The 19,707-nt window shown below is 39.1% G+C and overlaps 1 protein-coding gene across 5 annotated transcripts in view; it reads left to right on the top strand.

Annotated features, from left to right (window-relative positions):
• LOC140340813 (CMP-N-acetylneuraminate-beta-galactosamide-alpha-2,3-sialyltransferase 4-like) overlaps nucleotides 1-19,707 on the top strand; it is an 83,269-nt gene that overhangs the window by 38,362 nt on the left and 25,200 nt on the right. For 3 of the 5 annotated variants that reach the window (XM_072426223.1, XM_072426219.1, XM_072426220.1), the window contains one exon: nucleotides 18,758-18,829. The exons of 1 other annotated variant lie outside the window; for it this stretch is intronic. In XM_072426223.1, coding sequence (XP_072282324.1) covers nucleotides 18,773-18,829 — 57 coding nt within the window. In that variant the 5' untranslated portion in view covers nucleotides 18,758-18,772. Of the gene's footprint in view, nucleotides 1-7,259; nucleotides 7,290-18,757; nucleotides 18,830-19,707 lie in introns of those variants that run through there. One more of the 5 variants, XM_072426217.1, reaches the window with a different exon arrangement.

Consider the following 19,707-nt stretch of genomic DNA (forward strand, 5'->3'; position numbering starts at 1 on the left):
AAATATATCTATATATATTTTAAACAAAATGATTGTTTTTATGCCCCAATTGTTAGCTGTTCATCCATAACACACACTTCCTAAACATTTAAGCAATTTATTTCAGCTTGTATTCAGCTGCTGAGGCTTGTTCACCTTTGTCTGATTTCAGGATGCACAGCCCTTGGGGTATAAATGAATTATTTAGAGAGCCCCAGCCACCATCCGTAAAGTACGATTAAACCTCTTGTTTTTGGATTTATAATCAAATTGATCGTATGCAGATACCCTTAGTAATAAGTATTTGCTGAATTTTAGTACAGTTTGGCTTACATTGCGAACATTTGCCGGCTCACCAAATTCAATTTGTGAAATGATGAGTTCATGAGTCGTTCTTGTACATTTAATGAGAATTTACATTTATTTTTGTACTTTTCTTTTTTTACATTGTTTAACATTGCATAATTTGTCAGCACTATATAAAAGTTAATGATAAAAACACTTTGTTTATAAACTTCCTCTGCGACATAATAAGCTTGTGAAGTGAAGCTGTGTTCATCCCTTAAACTTTAAAACAGCAATTAAGCATATAATGGTACCACGGAGTATAGTGTATGTCATATACTATACTATATACTATAATTAATGCAATACTAACAACTTGAAAAGACTGACAAATATTGGCAGCAGATCGAACCCATAAATGAACACCGTGTTTCAGTGCTTCTGATCCCCTCCTGCAGCCTGTTTGCTGACATCTAATGACATTATGTTCCACAGCTATGACTGCATGGTATTTCTCAGGGTGGGTTTGCTGATGGTGACAAAAGTGGACCTTATGTGAGTATTGTGTGGCAATGTGTTGTCTTTGGCTGCAGACACACGTGCAATAATTGTGATTGGAAAGGATCTTTCACGATCCTTTCCAACGACTGCACGATGCACAAACGAGTGCTGTACATACAGCACCGTTCTGTTCTATAGCGAGGGGAGGGGGAGAACGACGGAGTGGCACCCTTCTGTGCGCTCTCCCTCTTCACTTTTTACCATTAAGATCATTCGTAGACGGACGACGGGTGCTGTACACACGCCAGATTCTCGTCCGATATCGGCCCTGAGCAGATTATCGGATGAGAACCATTGCAAGTGTGTATGTAGCCTTTGTGACTTGTGTATCAATTCAGGAGCATGTTTAGGAGATGAGGGCAGACAACTGTCACTGTCTGTGGTCATCTAAGTTTAGGGGTCAATAAAGGTCCAGCTGCGTCATCACCCCAACCCACCTGTCCAGTTATGCATCCATCTTCTGCTGACTCCTGCTTGACTGGTTCCTTAAGGGCCCTACTGGTAACCAGTTTGTTAAGGGAACTTAATCTTGTTTAGTGGCATCTGTTCTATTATCTATTGTTTATTGTTCTTTGGTTGAGGTCTTTGATGACCACTAATTAGGCATCCCCCTAGGTGATCCAGATAGCCATTACCAAGAGAAACAGATTCCAATGTTTAAACACAACATCCCTACCCCTGCTTTCCTACATTGTTTAATGCTGCCTAATATAAAACCTAACTATTGGGATATGGCCTATAGTGTATGTATAAGCATGAAAACATAGGGTACCATATGTACACCTATATATACATACATACACCAACATGTACATACATATACACATATATCTATCCACATATATCTATAAATATCTATAAACAATCTTGGGGTGCAACAACTCTGTCAAGTATAATAGATATACGACAAATGTTCTGCCCTTAACTTCACATTCACATGAGTATGACATCATATAAAATTCTTCCTCTTGTGGGTGAGATTTATTGGATCCCTCAAAAGTTCATAGGCTGACATACTCAACTATTCATAAAATTGATACAAATGAAATCTGACTACACTAATGTATTATCATAAATATATGTTTGTAAATTTAGGTTATAAATATATGGTAAACTGTGATTATATAATTGAATAATTATCTATTCTATTTTGTTGATCTCTCTTCTTTCAGTCTCAATGGTCCACTGAAAAGTCTTTTTATTCTCATCAAGAAATAATCCTTGGAACACAATTTGCATTTTCTTTAGGCAACTTGAAACCTATAGATAAGTTACGTTTATGCAAATACTTTCATATGTATAAAGGAGCCGTCTTTTCCTCATCATTTGTCTTTTGGCTGTAACATAAACCTTTATTGTGTTGGTCATCATCAGGAGAATTTTTAATCTTTTCTAGATTCTCATGGCTGGTCACAGATCTTTCTACAGGTCATCACTGTAGGTCTCATCCTATCGATAGTAATCATTCTTTACTCAAAACTTGAGAATATTAACTACTATCAGGATCAACATCATCATCATCACACATAGCAACTTTTCATTAGGAGCAGTGATTTGAACAAATCGGTTCGACATCTGGCAATGTAGCATGTAGAACCATTTACCATTCAACATGTGTAAAGTGACATGTCATTCCTTTAGGCCATAATATCCAGTTCATAAATTCAACCAACATTAAATTATTTCTTTACTATGGACGGAGATGGCAAAAGTTTGAATTGTCTATTCCTTTATGTCTCAGTTGACAAAACATATGTGTTTCAAGTTTATTAATTATCCATGTTCCTCTGATGATAAAGTTTTTATTAATTCAGAAAAAACAGACACCTTTTGGGATGAGGTCATACTAAAGTCATCATGAAGTTCAATAACGATTATCCTCATTTCTTGATTGAAGTCTTCTTGTCCTGTCTTTATACACTTAAAGTTCATCACAGTGTACCATATATTTATAAATGATATAAACTTTCATATGATACTTTTATTCAATAAACATTAAAAATATTATGAAAATAATTTATCTTAATGTTATGAAATATTATTCATTTACATTTATTGATGTGTTGTTTCCTTTTTAACAAAAACCTTGATAATCAGCATATTTTTTATTTATTCCCTTATAACCATATTTTAAAACATATATATATATATATGTGAAACTATTTCCATTATCCTTGACATCAATATGTAACTTTTCATATAGTTCAACTTTTCCTTAATATTATATACTTATTACTTAAAGATAATTGTGTCAACATAATATAAAATAATAACTAAAATAATAATAATAGAGAATTGTGCACTTACTCTCCATCATTGGTTTCAGTTATTTCATTTAAAAAAAAAAAAATTATTAAATATATATATATATATATATATATATATATATATAATATTGACACATTGCATAAGAAAAATATTTTAATAATACTAACTCTGAAGTGGAATACGGTCTTGTAATAATTACCCCTGCAATGATCTTTTATAGTTTTATCCCTGATACTTGTGAGCAGGTATACTAGTAAACAGCTGTTGGTTATCAATCATTGTAAACTCTGCAGTATTTAACCAAGAAATTTTTTTAAGCTGGGTGGGAAAAAATTGTAGGCGGGTGGTGGCCCTGTATTGTGATGCAATTTTTAGTAACCGCCCAAAAGCAGCTGGGTGATTACTGAAAAGTGCTAGGTGGTGTGCCCAGCTAAAAGGGGCTGGGGAGAACACTGCTTTGCAACTTAAACTACTTCTACAATGTATGGTAATTAATGCAATACTTAATCAAATAACATCATTTTGTAGACCTCTTTCAACCATTCAAATAATTGACCCAAAATATCATGGGTTTTTTCATCTCGGAACCAGTGTTTAAAACTTTTCATTGTAATTAGGAATAATAAATATATATTATTGATGCATTTTTGACATACAAACATGTAACAAATATTTACGCAATACCATGACAACTTATTTTGTTTGTCTTCTTTAACTTGTTTTAGGTTATGTATTGTCCTTCAAGTCCTAATTTGACCCACCGTTGGTTAAGTTGTAACCTAATCCCCTCACATTTTTCCCCTATGGTGTGTCCTTAACAACAATGTGTATTGTCCATCAACATAAGACTTGTAGCTTTTCCCAGGCACATGTGAACCAACACTTACTCAACACTTACTCACCAGAACACAAGTAAGTAAGGTTTAATTTTTAATTTCTTTAATTACACTTTTGTTGATTAGTATCGTACACTGTTATCATTGAATATGTTTATTGCCATATATTAATTATTATATCACATTAGCATCCATTTTCAACCACAGATGCTATCAGCCATTTCATGCAATCACAGCCCCATGCTTTCAAAACATGCAAGCTATTTTTTCCATGGAAAGGCTCTTCTCTTTTAGTAAAACCTTTATCTTGTAAAGAAAAAGTCATAAAGAACATTAAAGTCACATTTATTGAAAAATCCAATAACATTGTTACAAAATAAAACAAATTAATGATCCTCCTCTTATCCCTAAAAGGAGAATAATATCGTTCTATTTATAAACTTGTCATGACATATGTAGAGCATATTCATATCACATCACCTCAGGGAATATCATTTGATAAGCAAAAAGTAGCTTTAATCAATATTTAGCATAATTGACCATATTTGTAACACTATAAAAGTAAAAAAATATATATTACACAATTTATACATTTGATAAATATCATAATTTAGGCCTTTGGCATATTATAGTACTTTAATATTAAAAAATATTTTACATAGAGAATATCATTATACAAGAGAATATCCTTTTGTGCATAGCCTTAACATCATTACTATAAGACATTTAAACAAATATTTGAAGTTATCCTGCGCCTGTCCTGCATCTTGTTCCTAAATTAGCATTTAAAAACAAAGAAAAAGACAGGGTATTTGAGGTGCAGCAATATATTGAAAACCAATAGTAAATTGAACATGTATGTTACATTTCACATTTGTATACATGTAAATTATCATAAATAGTTCCCACTGAGCAAAGCAGAGTGGGAAGTGCAAGAAGCTAGACAATGATTCCCTTGTGGACAGAAACAAGATAAAAAAAGGCCCTATTATTATTTATTATTATTAAACAGGATTTATATAGCGCCAACATATTAAGCAGCGCTGTACATTAAATACGGGTTGCAAATGACAGACGAATACAGACAGTGATACAGGAGGAAAGGACCCTGCCCCGAAGAGCTTACAATCTAGTAGGTGGGGGAATTAACACACAATAGGATAGGCGATGTGTAGTGGTTGGAAAGTGTGAAAAAACATGTTTTGAGCGCTCTTTTAAATGAGCAGAAATTAGGAGCAAGCCGAATAGGATGAGGAAGACCATTCCAGAGAGTTGGAGCAGCTCTAGAGAAGTCTTGTATCCGTGCGTGTGATAAGGTTATGAGTAAGGAAGTCATTAGTAGGTCATTGGAGGAGCGGAGAGAGCGGCAGGGGGAGTATTGTTTTACCATGTCAGAAATGTAAGTGGGACAATAACTGTGTAGGGATTTGAAGGCAAAGCACAGGAGCTTAAATTTGATTCTAAGGTGAAATGGAAAGTAGGTGGCAATGTCTTGGGCAGAGAAGGATGTTGTGGGGGGTGCAGGTATGGGGTTTAGGAGGTAATTGTAGAGAAGAGGTTGCGTGGGTTGGAGGCTTGAGAGGAAATGACTGCGGAGAAATAATTTTGTTTGGTGACAGTGAGCTCGGTGTTAAAGCTTTGTAGCTGGGCTTTGTAGTCCATGAGGTCAGTGCTGAGGCCAGATTTCCTCCACTTGCGCTCAGCTGCACGAACAGACTTTTGTAGTTGTTTGGTGTGATTGTTGTGCCAGGGTCGGGGGTTGGCAGGGCGGGGGTAGTGGAAGGTGGCAGGGGTAACATTATCCAAAGCCAAGGAAAGAGAGTGGTTTAACATTGTGGCAGCTTCATCTGGGGATGTGATTTTGGAGAGGGAGGGGGTTAGGGATGCAAGGCAGTTTAAGAAAAGGTTGTGGTTACGCATATCTCTCTGCCACTGACCAGGTCGTGTCCTATATTGGCTTCCTCAGGGGACTTGTGGACACCAAGGTGCAGCTGCGTACAAAAAAATATAGTTCATGTTGACTAGCTATACATATGTGCATAACAAATATATTACACTGTTGGATAATGATGGTATATATCAGGTTTAGTACATATTTCTGATATTTTTTGCTAGGGTATAAGATGATATTCGCTAAAATGTCTTTTAAAATATTGTCGATGTAGCGTTGCCAAAAGAAAATGTGGGCCCCCAGGTTGGTGTAAAAGTTTGCAAATAGTTCTTTCCCACTCGCTGAGGTAAAGATTCGCATAGAAGGGGGCACCATTGCAACGCCTTTGGTCTTGAGGTATTTGATAATATCCAAAATGAAGACATTCCTTTCCAAATAAATGTATGTTTGCACAAATATCCTGCATCTGCCTAAATATATTCCTTATAAATATCAGCCTATTAACAATAATTGTTTTCCAGCATATACATCTAATATACATATATACATAACCTCCCCCCCCTATATTATTCTAATATGTTATTTCATTACCCCAATAGCTTTGATGATGATTCAAATGAATTTGAAGTTCATGCAGAATATATATAACTTAACTATTGTTGGAAAAGACATTCGAATGAATATCATCTCTATCCTAGCAAAAAATATCAGAAATATGTACTAAACCTGTTATGATACCATCATTATCCAACAATGTAGTAGATTTATAATGCACAAATGTATAGCTAGTCAACATATGAACTATACTTTTTTCTACGCAGCTGCACCTTGGTGTCCACAAGTCCCCCGAGGAAGCCAATATAGGCAAGATGCGTCGGGCCACGACTCTTACCCTTCTTTATATTTTGTTTCTGTCCACAAAGGAATCATTGTCTAGCTTCTTGCACTTCCCACTCCGCTTTGCTTAGTGGGAACTACCCTGTTTCCCCAATTATAAGGCAGTGTCTTATATTTTTTGAAATGCCAAAATATGCCCTAGGTCTTATTTTTAAGGGGATGTCTTATTTTTCCATGAAGAAGATTACAGTACACATTTATTGTTGAAAATCACTCATGTGCCATTGATTGTCCCCTTCTGATCACTCTGTGCCATTGATTGTCCCCTTCTGATCACTCATGTGCCATTCATATTCTACCGTATTCCCCTTCTGATCACTCTATGCCATTGACTGTCCCCTTCTGATCACTCTATGCCATTGATTGTCCCCTTCTGTTCACTGACTTATCGTACCTTTTTTTCTACTGTACGGCTGGGTAACTCCGTTAGGGCAGGGATCAGCAGCTTGCTTCCTTGTGCAGAATCGTGGGGGCACGTGTGCCGGCTTGTTACTTTCAGTTTCGCTCTGCACTGCAGCCAGCATCGAGGAGACACACACAGGATCAGGTATCGGAGGATGTCTTATTTGCGGGTAAGTGTCTTATTTTAATTATTTTAGCAAAAATCGGGTGTGGCTTATTTGATGGGGATGCCTTATAATTGGGGAAACACGGTATTTATAATGAATTTACATTTACAAATGTGAAATGTAACATTATACATGTTCAATCTACTATTGGTTTTCAATATATTGCTGCACCTCGATTACCCTGTTTTTTTCTTTGTTTTTATTTGATACCAGATACCTAGCAGGGTATGCGGCACAATATGTATTACATATTCACCTAAATTAGCATGATTTAACCTTTGCCTTGAACACTCATACACACTAGAAACAGATGGCTTGCTGACATAATGGAAACTTGCAAAGCATTCCGCTGGTCTCTTTAAATTCTGATCATTCCCTTTATCATTTGGTGACACACTTCTATATTTAAAACATGCATTACTCTTATACCCTGCTTTGTTTGCTCTCATTGAGTTTGTAGTAAAGTAAGATTGCTCTACATGTTTATAGACATTATCACTGTCACACTTAACCTCTTCCTCACAGACCCCTCTCTCCTGCGCCTGCGGGCAGTTCTGACGCTGGGTGTGCCACCATTTACAAGCTTTATAAATTCTGTCCAATCTGCTGGCCAATCATATAATAGCCTCTTGGCCAGCCCTGGCTATTTAGCTAGCTCACACACTGCACTCTGTGTTTGTGGACGTGTCTCCATTGTGCCAAGCCCCTAGTTCTGTTGAGCTAGTTCCTGAACCCCGGGTCCTGCCCAGCCTCTTACTATGGCAGTGGCCTCTGCACTTCTACTACCACCCCCACAATGATTTTCTGGGGATCCCAAGACCTGCCGTGGCCTCATCAACCTGTGTAATGCCCACTTTGAATTTCAGCCACAAAATGTTCCCACTGACCGAGCTAAGGTAGCATATCTAATCTCCCTGCTTTCTGGAGAAGCCTTGGCGTAGGCGTCTCTACTCTGGGAGAGGAAGCCTCCTCAGCAGCCAGTGCGCTCCTGCACCTCTGCCAAAGGTCACTTACTGTGGGACAGTACTCAGTACTAAGCTCATCTGGAACAATGAGGCGCCCCACGCTACCTTCTGGCAAGGCCTTTCTGACTGCATTAAAGATGAGTTGGCTGGCCAAGAGATTCCCACTGCTTTGGATGACCTAATCTCCCTAGCCACCCAGAACGATATTTGTTTCCAGGGGAGATCTCGCTCAGGAAAGGTTTTTCTCGCCACAATTAGCTCCTTCTTTCCAGTGTCCCCTGGAACCTCTAGTATCCTGCTGTTTCTCGTTCTTCGGAGGAACCGATGCAATTCGGCCATTCACGTCTGTCTTCTGAAGAAAGGCTCCGGCGCTTATCTACACGCCTCTGTATCTATTGTGGGCAAAAAGGACACTTTATTAAACTCTGTACACAGAAGCTGGGAAACTGCAGCACCTTGTATGTTCTGAGGTTAGCATGCTAGGTCACTCTTCTCTCTCCTCCACTCATCGTTCCTCCATAACCATTCAGCTTCATCACAAAAAGGCCACACCAGCTCTTAAGGCCTTCATCGATTCTGGGGCATCCCTTGTCAGGGATTTTGCCTGACCTATAGACCCTTTTCCTTTAACCCCTGCAAATCTCTGCGGTGGATGGAACGATTTTGTCCTGTGGACGAATTTTTTTCCAAACTCTGCTCCTGCACATAAGTGGGTGTGTTTCATCATGACACCTTAACTTTCCTCGTTCTCCCTCAGGCCTCTACTGCAGTCATTCATCCCCCCCCCCCCCCCCCTTGCTTCAACTACACTCTTTGGTAATTGATTGGTCTTTTCCTGAGGTATTGGTCTGTGGCCCATCCTGTCACTCCCAGTGTTTGATCAAGGTCAAGCCTCCCAAATGGGTTTCTGCTTCCATCCCTACACAGTACATAGACTTCCAGGATGTGTTCTCCAAATGTAAGGCTGAGCAACTTCCTCCACACAGGTCCTATGACTGTGCCATTGACCTCATACCGAATTCTACACCTCTCAGAGGTTGGGTATACCCCTCAGTCTCCCTGAGACCAAGGCCATGAGCGAATACTTTAAGGAAAATCTGCAAAGGGGATTTATACGGTATAGGGTTCTTCTTCGTTCAAAAGTAAGTTGAATCTCTCCGCCCCTGTATTGACTATCGTGGTCTGAAAGGACTAACCGCTTATCCCTGAGCTCTTTGACCAGCTCCGAGGGGCCCAGGTCTTCATCAAATTAGACCTCTGAGGAGCCTACAACCTGATCCAGATCAGGGAGGGGGACAAATGGAAGACCGCATTTAACACCGGAGATGGGCAGTATGAATACCTAGTGATGCCCTTCTGTCTCTGTAATGCCCCGGCTATCTTCCAAAACTTTGTCATTGATGTTATTCGTGACCTGTTGTACATTTGTGTTGTCTCCCCTGACTTGCCCACCCATAGACAGCATGTCGGTTTGGTTTTACAATGGCTCAGAGACAATCAACTCTATACTAAGGCAGAAAAGTTCCTGTTTGAATGCCCACGGGTGCCCTTTCTGGGCCACATTGTTTCCAGGGAGGGTCCCTCCATGGATCCCGAGAAGGTTACGGCCATCTCCAACTGGCCACTACGCCTCAAGGCTACTCAACGTTTCCTCGGATTCACCAAATATTACCGACAATTCATCAAAATATACTTTACGCTGGTATCTCCCATCACTGCACTGACCCGGAAGGATGCTGACCCCAAGAATTGGCCTTCTGAGGCTGTTGAGCCCTTTCATGCCTTAAAGCAAACCTTTCTTTCTGGCCCAGCTCTGGTTAGGCCAGATGTTTCCAATCCCTTCTCTATTGAGGTTGATGCCTCGTCTGTTGGAGTGGCGGCTGTTCTGTACCAGACCCCCACCGGAGCTTGATGCCCATGTGCATTTTTTTTGAGGAAATTCTCCCCAGTGGAAAAATAATTACTCCATCGGAGACAGGGAGCTCCTTGCCATCAAGCTAGCCCTAGGGGAATGGCGCCATCTTAGAGGGTTCTCCTCACAAGGTCACCATCTTTACAGACCACAAGAATCTCCCAATACCTACAGTCTGTAAGAATGCATTCAGGAATAGCTACCTGCTAAGATGTAAATGAGTACCCCAGGAGCCTGATTCCCTAAGAACAGTGTCTTGCTAACTTCTCACTTGCTTCCATGCTTCTTGCATGGCTAACTATTTCTTGCATACTCCGTGACTCATATTCACAGGCTTCCTCTGGCACTATCTGGCTTCCTTCTCCTGCTGACTTCTGGCTGACTTCTAGCTGGCTTTCCCTGCTCCCAGTCTTATACAGTTAATTCCCATTAGGTATCATTGGGGCTTTTAGATTGGTTACTGGGTGTGATCTGTAAAATGACTATTGGTTAACACTTCATGTGTAACTTTTGGAATTAAATAGACCTCCATGCCTAATTTGATATGGGAAGCTGGAGCTGAAATGTCTGTGGTCATCTACTTTAGGGGTCATCACCCCAACCCATCTGTCCAGTTATGCTTCTGCTGACTCTTGCTTGACTGATGTATTACTCCTTGAGTGCCCTACTGGTAACCAGTTTGTTATTGGAACTAGATCTTGTTTAGTGGCATCTGTTCTATTATCTATTGTTTATTGTTCTTTGGTTGAGGTCTTTGATAACCACTAATTAGGCATCCCCCTAGGTGATCCGGATAGCCAGGTTCCAATGTTTAAACACAGCATTGCTACCCCTGCTTTCCTGCATTTATTGCTGCTTAATATAAAACCTAACTATTGGGATATGGCCTAAAGTGTATGTAAAAGCATGGAAACATAGAGTACCATATGTACACCTATATATACATACATACACCTACATGTACATACATATACACATATATGTATCCACATATATCTATAAACAATCTTGGGGTGTCAAGTATAATAGATATATGACAAATGTTCTGCCCTTAACTTCACGTTCAGTCAAGTACATGAGTATGACATCATATAAAATTATGGATTTCTAACAAGGTCCCTGCCCATCTGGCATGGTTGTGGCAGACACCGGTAATCTCCCTGTAATGTAGTCATTGAGCTGTGAAATGATTCATTCCTTCCCAAGAAGAATTTAAGTGCTTCTCGTCTGGTACTTTATTACATTCTGCCATCTTTTTACAAACTGTCATGTCCAGCTGCTTTTTTGCTACCTCGCCCAGTGGTGGGGAAAGGCGGTGAGTGGATGGCAGAATGCCACCCATTTGTAACTTTCATCTTCATCCCTCATAAGCTGACTGCTGCAAGATTTTTACTAGGTGAGAAATTGCCCATAAATGTGTTCTGCCATCCAGCAGCTAAAATCCGCAGGCTGGGCTCTTTCTTCAGGGCTTGGCAAAAATTGGGTCTGTGTCTGGGTATGTGGCTGAGATGAACTGGGAATAGCCGTCATTTTTTAGGATGATGATGTTGCCAGAATTTTCTCCAGCTCTATGTAGCATTTGTATGCCAGGGTTTTTCTGTTTCTGCCTGATGAAGAACATTTGTATTTCCCAAAGAACACTCTGATGCTCTTTAACTTCAAAAACAATTTACAGTAATATATAATTACCACCAGGATGTGCTAATATAATAACAGACCTATGATAATATTACGCTCCCTTCGACCATTATTTTCTCCAGACATTTGAAATACATGTATTCAAAGCACTTTAAATGCAGGCGTTTTAAGCATGGCGGAGGCAGTGGTCTATGGCTGGGTACACACGTGCAATAATTGACGTTGGAAAGGATCTTTCACGATCCTTTCCAAGGACAAAATACTGCAAGATGCATGAACGAGCGTTTTACATACAGCGCTCTTCTGTTCTATGGAGAATAGAGAGGGAGAACTACGGAACGACACCCTGCTGCGCTCTCTCCCCCTTCACTTTCATTACGATGGTTCGCTGTCCGTAGATCCACCAGATTTTCGTCCGATAAGAGCCCGAAGGCGATTATCGGTCGAGAATCATGTAATGTGTGTACGTAGTCTTGTTGTTATGGTTTCAGTAAAATGTGCATTCAACAATCCCCAAATGTTACGTTGCAACAGATAAAAATAATTTGTATGTAATAGATTGTGTAAGGTTGTGACGTGCAGAAGGAGAGAAACAAAAAAACTTTCCTGATCCTTATGTCTTACCATACATGCAAAGATAATGCACACAAGGAAATGGTTTTGCATTTTTTTCCATATTGAATTTCCTCTTGTGTTATATTGTGTTCCTGCTAATGTGTGTTAAAGGTGTAGAGAGGACAGGTGTTTAGAGGTCCCAGCCCCATCGGTCTGTTCTCTTTCCTATATCTTAATGTAAATGCACATTGTTTTATCTATAGCAATTATTTATTTTTGTTCTTATCTTTATATTGGAGTCCATCCCATCATTTACTGTAATAGTTGATCTTCCCTTCGTTCCCCTGCTTGCTGTATCTATAGCTTATAAATTATTGACCTTCAAGTCACAGCACCAATGGGCCATCCAAATTCACTGCAATACCAAGGAGTAAAAGGAATGAATTTTGGCTCCTGCTGCTCTACAGGGTGATGGCGGAAATAAAGACGGCCAAAGTGTATAATGCAATTGGATGTGGATTAAAGCAAACCTGTTGCTTTGTTGTAAATGAGCAAAGCAAACAGTTGCGTAAAACAAGGGTATCATCTTCCCCCAGCATTATAATCCTTCTTTCACAATATAAATCTATTCTATCAGAGGCCTTATCTGATTCCCATTTCTTATTCCAAGTTTCATAATATTCTCATAGTTTATCTACCTCCTTTAGGTCCTTCCAAAGTGCTATTGTTTTTGCTGCTCTATTTGCATTTCATTATCTCCCAAGTATACAATTTATGCTGTTCTTAGGCTCTGACTGTTCTTGAACCCGCCAATATCTGCATTTGCATCAATTCATGGTTTATTCTTTTTCCCCATATTTCATTTTTGTTTTGTACACCCCCATAGATCTTATGCAATCTGTTTCTGTCAAATAATTAGGCAAAATACTCTGTGTTCCTCTCCATCCAATGTATTTTGTTTTGCAAAAGCACATAGTTGAGCAGTCGTGGTTTCAGGAAAGCCTCTTCATTCCCAGTTTTCTTATGTTAGCTTTTAACCATTGAAAGAGCACCTTGTTAATTTTTTTTATTTGGAATACCCCCATAAAGTCTTCTTGTACCTGTATAGTAGCTCTAGATCCAACAAAGATGAATATAACTTGGTTTCTTACCTTTGGAGCTATGCCTGTAAGAGAATTCTCCTCCCTTTTATTTAGTCAATGTACAAACTAAATTGGTATTTCCTGTACTGAAAAAATAATTTATGCTCCTAGCTGTAATGATATGATCTAAGGTAAATTAGTTTGCTCTAAATCACTTTGGTATTCCCCAAGGATTTGTATTTCAATATTTTTATAAGATTTTAGTGTGTACAATACAAAAATTTTCACATAGAAAAGGACAGAAAAAGAAACAGTAAAAACATTGTCCTAACAAGAAACAAAACACGTTATGTGTGCGCCAACAATTAAACATTTTTCACTGCACAAGTGCCCAAACAGAATTATCCATTGCTTCCATGAATAAAAAGTACGGAAAACACTTCAGATTCAAGTAAATATTTACCAGAGAAAGCATGAAGAAACATTCATTGAAGATATGAGACCAAAAGAATATCATTAACAATACCGCCTTTGAGTAGTGAATAAACCTGGGACATGTCCTATGCACCACTAAAATAAGACAAACGAAAAGAATAAACACTACGGAGGGGGGGGAAGGGAGAGGAAGTTGGGAAGGCACATATCACTAAAACATCATATCCAAAAATGAATCAGCATAGGCCAATAGCTACATGTTATTAAACAAGATCCAAGGTTTCCATATGTCTTCAAATTTACCCAAGGAGTTCTTTAGGGTATGGGTCAGTCTATCATTAACCATAATCCAATTCAATTTGGCGAAAATGGGGTCTAAAGATATCGAGGGTGATCTCCAAGCTTTGGCCAATGAAATTCTACCCGCCAGTAGTATCAAGCTAATTAGTTTCATTGTGGGTCTAGATCCCCAAGGATTTGATTGGAGTATACGTCAAACCTTGTATGGATTAACCTAGAGAATATTTTATGTAACATTTAGTAATGTAATACTCACTCGGAGTCTGCTCTTTCGTCCGTACTTTAAGGATTTATTGCTTTATGTATTTCAAATATCTCCAGAAAACTTTATAGGCTCAGAAACTATGCCATCTCTTTCATTGGCCTTTCTGTTGGTTTTCTTGTTTTTTATTGGTGTTTACACATCTACATTCCACCTTTTAATTATTTCTTCTGTTTACCATAAAAACTTTATGTCTAAATGTGACTTTGAAGATAATGATCAGAATCGCAGTTCATGCATTGTATGTCCCTTATGGAGGTGGCTCACCTTTTTGAAATTAGAACGTGATCTGATTACTTTTATCAGTGCAGGGAATAATCCACGTGAGTGGTCCTATGTGGGAAATGAGTGCTGGTTATTCTAAGATTATTCAGTGTGGCTAGACAAGTCTCTGGTTTCCTAAAGTAGCCTATACTTGCAGATGACATCTTGGTATAATTTGCCTATCTTGCCGATCTTGGTGTTTAAATCACCGAGTACGAGGCAATCGTTTTCCGAGATGTTATCACATTCTTATTATAGCACGTTTTATAATTGTTCAAATTACTTCTGTTAGTTTAGCTGGTGAATAAACAAGAGCGTAATATTATAGAACTTCTCTTTAATACACATCTGGTATGTTGGTCCAATAACCTGGGGGAAGCCTAATTTCACATTAACTATAAAACCCACAGCACTGTCTCCATTGGGGGACTATGGAAAATGGATTTTTCTCCCAAATTTAACATTGGCCTTTCCATTTTTTGTATAGCTGCTATAGGCTACTCTTCTTTATTTTCACCTGGTAGTGCTGCTATTGAAGCAGAACTAAACTGAAAACAAAAAAAATACACTTACCTTTAATCCCGCAGGTCCCCCGATGGTCCTGGTCTTGCGATCCGGTTCCATAGTCCTGGAATTCTGCAGTCTTTGCTTCTGTCGTCGTCTTGTCTTTTTGGCACGTCACCCGATCTCGCACAGTGCAGGTGACATACCTGCTGTAAAGAAAAAGAGCCGATCTTACTGCGCTTGCGTGAGATTGGCATCTCTTTCCCTTAATAGAAAAAATCCCCTTCTGCACATGTCTGTGATTAGGGCATGCGCAGAAGGAGCACCCAGAGCCCTCCGGGATGCACGGCGTAGGTCCCATTCAGTCGTGATTGCTTCGGCAGAACATGTCAGCCTTTATTTCTTTTCATTGCATATCAGTTGAGATTAGTAGTTTATACAAGAAATATGACTGTTTTTGCTTGCTTTTGATAGTATTTTCTGTTCTTGATAAAAATAAAAACTAATCTAAACATCTAGGGGCCTACAAACTGCAAAATATAACTCTTGTGTCTTTGGGTTTAGTTATGCTTTAAATCTTCCTATTGTTAGGTGGCACTGTGAGGAGATTTTGTATTATTACCTTGAATTATTTGGAAGCTAGGGAGGCAGAATTTGTTTCTGTAAAAAAATTGTATACCCCCCCCCCCTGTTCTGTCTCAGAATATTGGGAGTTAAGAGTAATTTGGGGTGTATATCCTTTTTTTTATCAGATCCTGACATGAGTCAGGCGCTGTGTTCCCATTGTGCGTCCCTCGGGAGCCATCCTCCAGATACCTCTCATGTTTGTAAATACATTTATCTTTCATTGTCGTTTCCATTCGTCTTTGACATTACTATTACACAATAAACGCCAACACAGCAGTGAGCAGGTGATTTTATGCTTTGTTTCACGGTAATGTACAATTTCCTTATTATCATTTTAGCATTGATATGTTCAGAAGCGCTGCATCTTTATGGGCTTTACGAAAAATGAGAACACATCCTTGCTGTAAATAATCCAAATGATGCTGCTTATGTCAATCCTCAAGAAGAAAAGTTAATTTAAATGTTCAGTGACAGTGCAAGTAATACTTATACATTATATGACAGTCTCAAGCTATATGACATTAACCTGTAACCATTTTTATCATTACCAGGGAAGACCAAAGCCCATATGATAAGTTTGTCTGTTGTGTCTGGTGGTTGTGTGTATTGTGGTGTTTATCGAATTACTTTTAAGGCATATCAGAGTTTGATACATTTAACAAGTAAGAAGAAATAATAATCACGTAGCTTTGGAGTATTCCTGGAATGCTTTATCTCTGAATTTTAGCAACAGGCTATGTTAGACATGGCTGACCTGGAGACATTTGTGTATATGTATATTTTTTTGTTATGTTGGCACAGGAATTTTACACTTGCTTTCCTTTCAGGTTGCGTTTTCTTGGGCATTAAACAACCTATAATATTGTATAAGCATATTTTCCGTGTTGTGTGATATTTCAGAGGTGGGGATGGCTCTGCTATAGTTTCACATGCTCATGAGTTCAATGCTATGTGGTTGGACATGTAAACTGTGCAGGTATAGATGCAGAAGTAGTAGTAATCCACCATGTGTTGCCTATGCAAACTCAGTGGCTTGTCAGTAGCCAGGAAAGATTCCAAGTATTGGTGTAAACTGAGGATTAGAGAAACAATGTCAAGGCCCACACAGCGACCACAGCCCTGGTCTGTGTGATCAGTAAGGGTCAGAGGGCCACAGACTAACTGACATCTAGTCCTGCTTTAGGAAATCCTGGCTGGTGGATCTGTTCGGCTTAATGGGATGCGCGGCACCATGTGGCCTACCAGGATAATGGCCTACCAGGGTGCAACCATCCTGGGTGCAGCAATTCCTCTGAATGGTATAAACCTTTGCACCAGGGGGACTTCCACTGCACCACTCCACGAATTCCAACCTCGCTAGGCATTACCAGTGATTTAGGACCACTCAGGGCTGGCAGCAGCACCAGCAAAACAAGTCCTAAATCTGTGAAAATTAGTTGAGAAAGTTCCATCAGCTACCCGAGTCCTGGTGTACTGGTAAGACAGCCTTTTAGTAAAAGACAAGCCTATTAGTAAAAGCCCAATATTTGGGAGCCCAAAGTTTGGCAGAGGCACGACAGGGGCCTGAGCCGCCATGCCTAGGACACAGCACCCATTTTTGTTTTATCTTTTATCCTCTAGTACATCAGACTTGCATCCTTTCCTGTTTTGGACTGAATTCAGTGTTGCTTGTTTCTCCAAAAAACAGAAAAACATAACTATTGGTAATATTTGTTGGGACACTGCTATGCTGCCTGGGGTTCTCTTTTAAAGTAAAATTCTATTATTTAAGAGAAAGAAAAACATTGCAAATGTTTCAGGAAACTTTATTGTAGACTCACAACAGTTCTCGGCTCACAAATATTGTTTTAAGCCCTCTCACACCTTACCGGGAAGTTATTTCTTAAGTAACAAATCCTGGATCCAAAAAAGCTGCAACCCCATCGTGCCCGAATGCAATAATCTTCAAAAACTTCTCCCTAAAGATAAAAGTCCTTTTTAGGAAAATGCCAGTGTATTAACTTTTTCCTTGAGAAGTTTTCTTTTAAATCCAAAATAGATGGTAAAGGGGTGGCATGGCGCAGCAGCATGTGATGCAATCTCCCGTCATTGTTTCAATTTACTTTTATTGTCCTTCACCTGACAATTGAAAACGTGTAAAACGTGTCATCTGCTACTACTAGGATGTGAGTATGGATTGAACTTAAATGGATTCATCTGTACGCAGGCGTTGTATCCCCAAAGCATACATTAGCGTGTCTATGTTATCACCTTTCTGTCCTCATTCTTTAGTATTGCAACAAACAATGATTACCCTGGGACCAGCATGGACATCCCTGGAGGGGAGAAGTGCTTCTGGGTAAAAAAAGGTTACATGAGGACAGCTAAACTGCAATACTGCTTCATGAATTTTATGGAAGACATCAGGCACAATGATGATGCAGTGTTGTAGAAGTCTGCTTATCACATGAAGTCTCTTTGGAAATCTGGAATAATTATCCTCAACTTCTGTTAGCACTGAAGTGTAAATTTCAATGTAGTAGCCAATGAGAAGAACCAGCTTGCCTAGCTGTGGACATGTTCCCTGACCCCGAGTCAGATAGCATTGTCACGGGGAGATTTATAACACTGTGCTCCAGTATGGTATCTTTAAACCTTTTGCAGGATGGTTCTCTTTGAATATGTATTTCTCAACGATAAGGTTGTTTTAGTGGTTCTTTATTGAGCAGAGAAATATTGCCAGGTAACGCACGCCTGACTATACAAGGTGACTGCATATTTATGGTCAAATGTTTGTCCTGCTGAAAACTTTTGTGATATACACTGCATTTTCATCCAAATATTCACTTAAAGGTTTTCTGTCCAATGACAATGGAAATGCTTTTGTGTTCTATGTTTATTTTGAAGAAATTTGCATTGGTTAATAATTTGTTTCTCTTTGTCCATAGAAAACGTCCACGTTGATGAGCCAATGTTGGGTCCACACTCTCAGTGTATTCTTCAGATCTTCCATCAGACTGGTGAGATATTTCTTTTGTATAGTCGTCACTTATAACCAGATACAAGCTGCAGTTACTAAGTCCAGGAAGTACTGCAGCTGAGCTAAAATCCTCCCAGGAACCTTTTATCTGAGTTTAGTATATAATCCAGATCAGATCTTAGGATGCATCTTATTTTTCTTCTGCACCGTGCAACCTCCCACAGGTCTTCCAGTGTCTGGTTACAAGTAATTTGGGGACTTTTCTATTTGTTTTTCTGTATGTGACCTTAGAAGCTGCCTGATTTTTCCCCTCCTATCAATCATACAAATTTATGTATTGTCATCAACATGCACTGACAAAAATTGTTTAAGGACTATATTCATTCAGTCTGTGAACACGTCAGATGATCCTCGCCCGATATGAACAGTTATGCTTGGCCGGGAGTCTGATATGTGTACAGTGATCGTCTGGCATTGTTCACGGATCAATTCTTACGGATCTATGAATGACTAATGCTGAACAACTGATGTTCAAGTCATTGGAGAAGAGCACAGTGGGGTGCTCTCTCATTCTTCCCCTCTTTATAGAACAGAATGGCACTGTGTATTACTTTTTTAATATATTTTTTTATTCATAACCGTGGCAAACAATAAGTGTCTGAGTCCTAGTATTTTGTACATCTAGGAGCAATATGTACCGTGTTTCCCCGAAAATAAGACACTGTCTTATATTTTTTTGGGCTTCCAAAAACACACTAGGTCTTATTTTCAGGGTAGGTCTTATATACTTTTTTTAATGAAAAAAAACACTTACCATATTCCCAAATTCCCCTTCTGATCACTCTGATCACTGTGCTTTTTTCCACTGTTCGGCAGTTAGGACATGGAACAGCAGGTGGCGCTGTGCCGGTTTCTTTC

The sequence above is a fragment of the Pyxicephalus adspersus genome, chromosome 11, assembly GCF_032062135.1.
Source record: "Pyxicephalus adspersus chromosome 11, UCB_Pads_2.0, whole genome shotgun sequence".
In the NCBI taxonomy this organism is placed as follows: domain Eukaryota; kingdom Metazoa; phylum Chordata; class Amphibia; order Anura; family Pyxicephalidae; genus Pyxicephalus; species Pyxicephalus adspersus.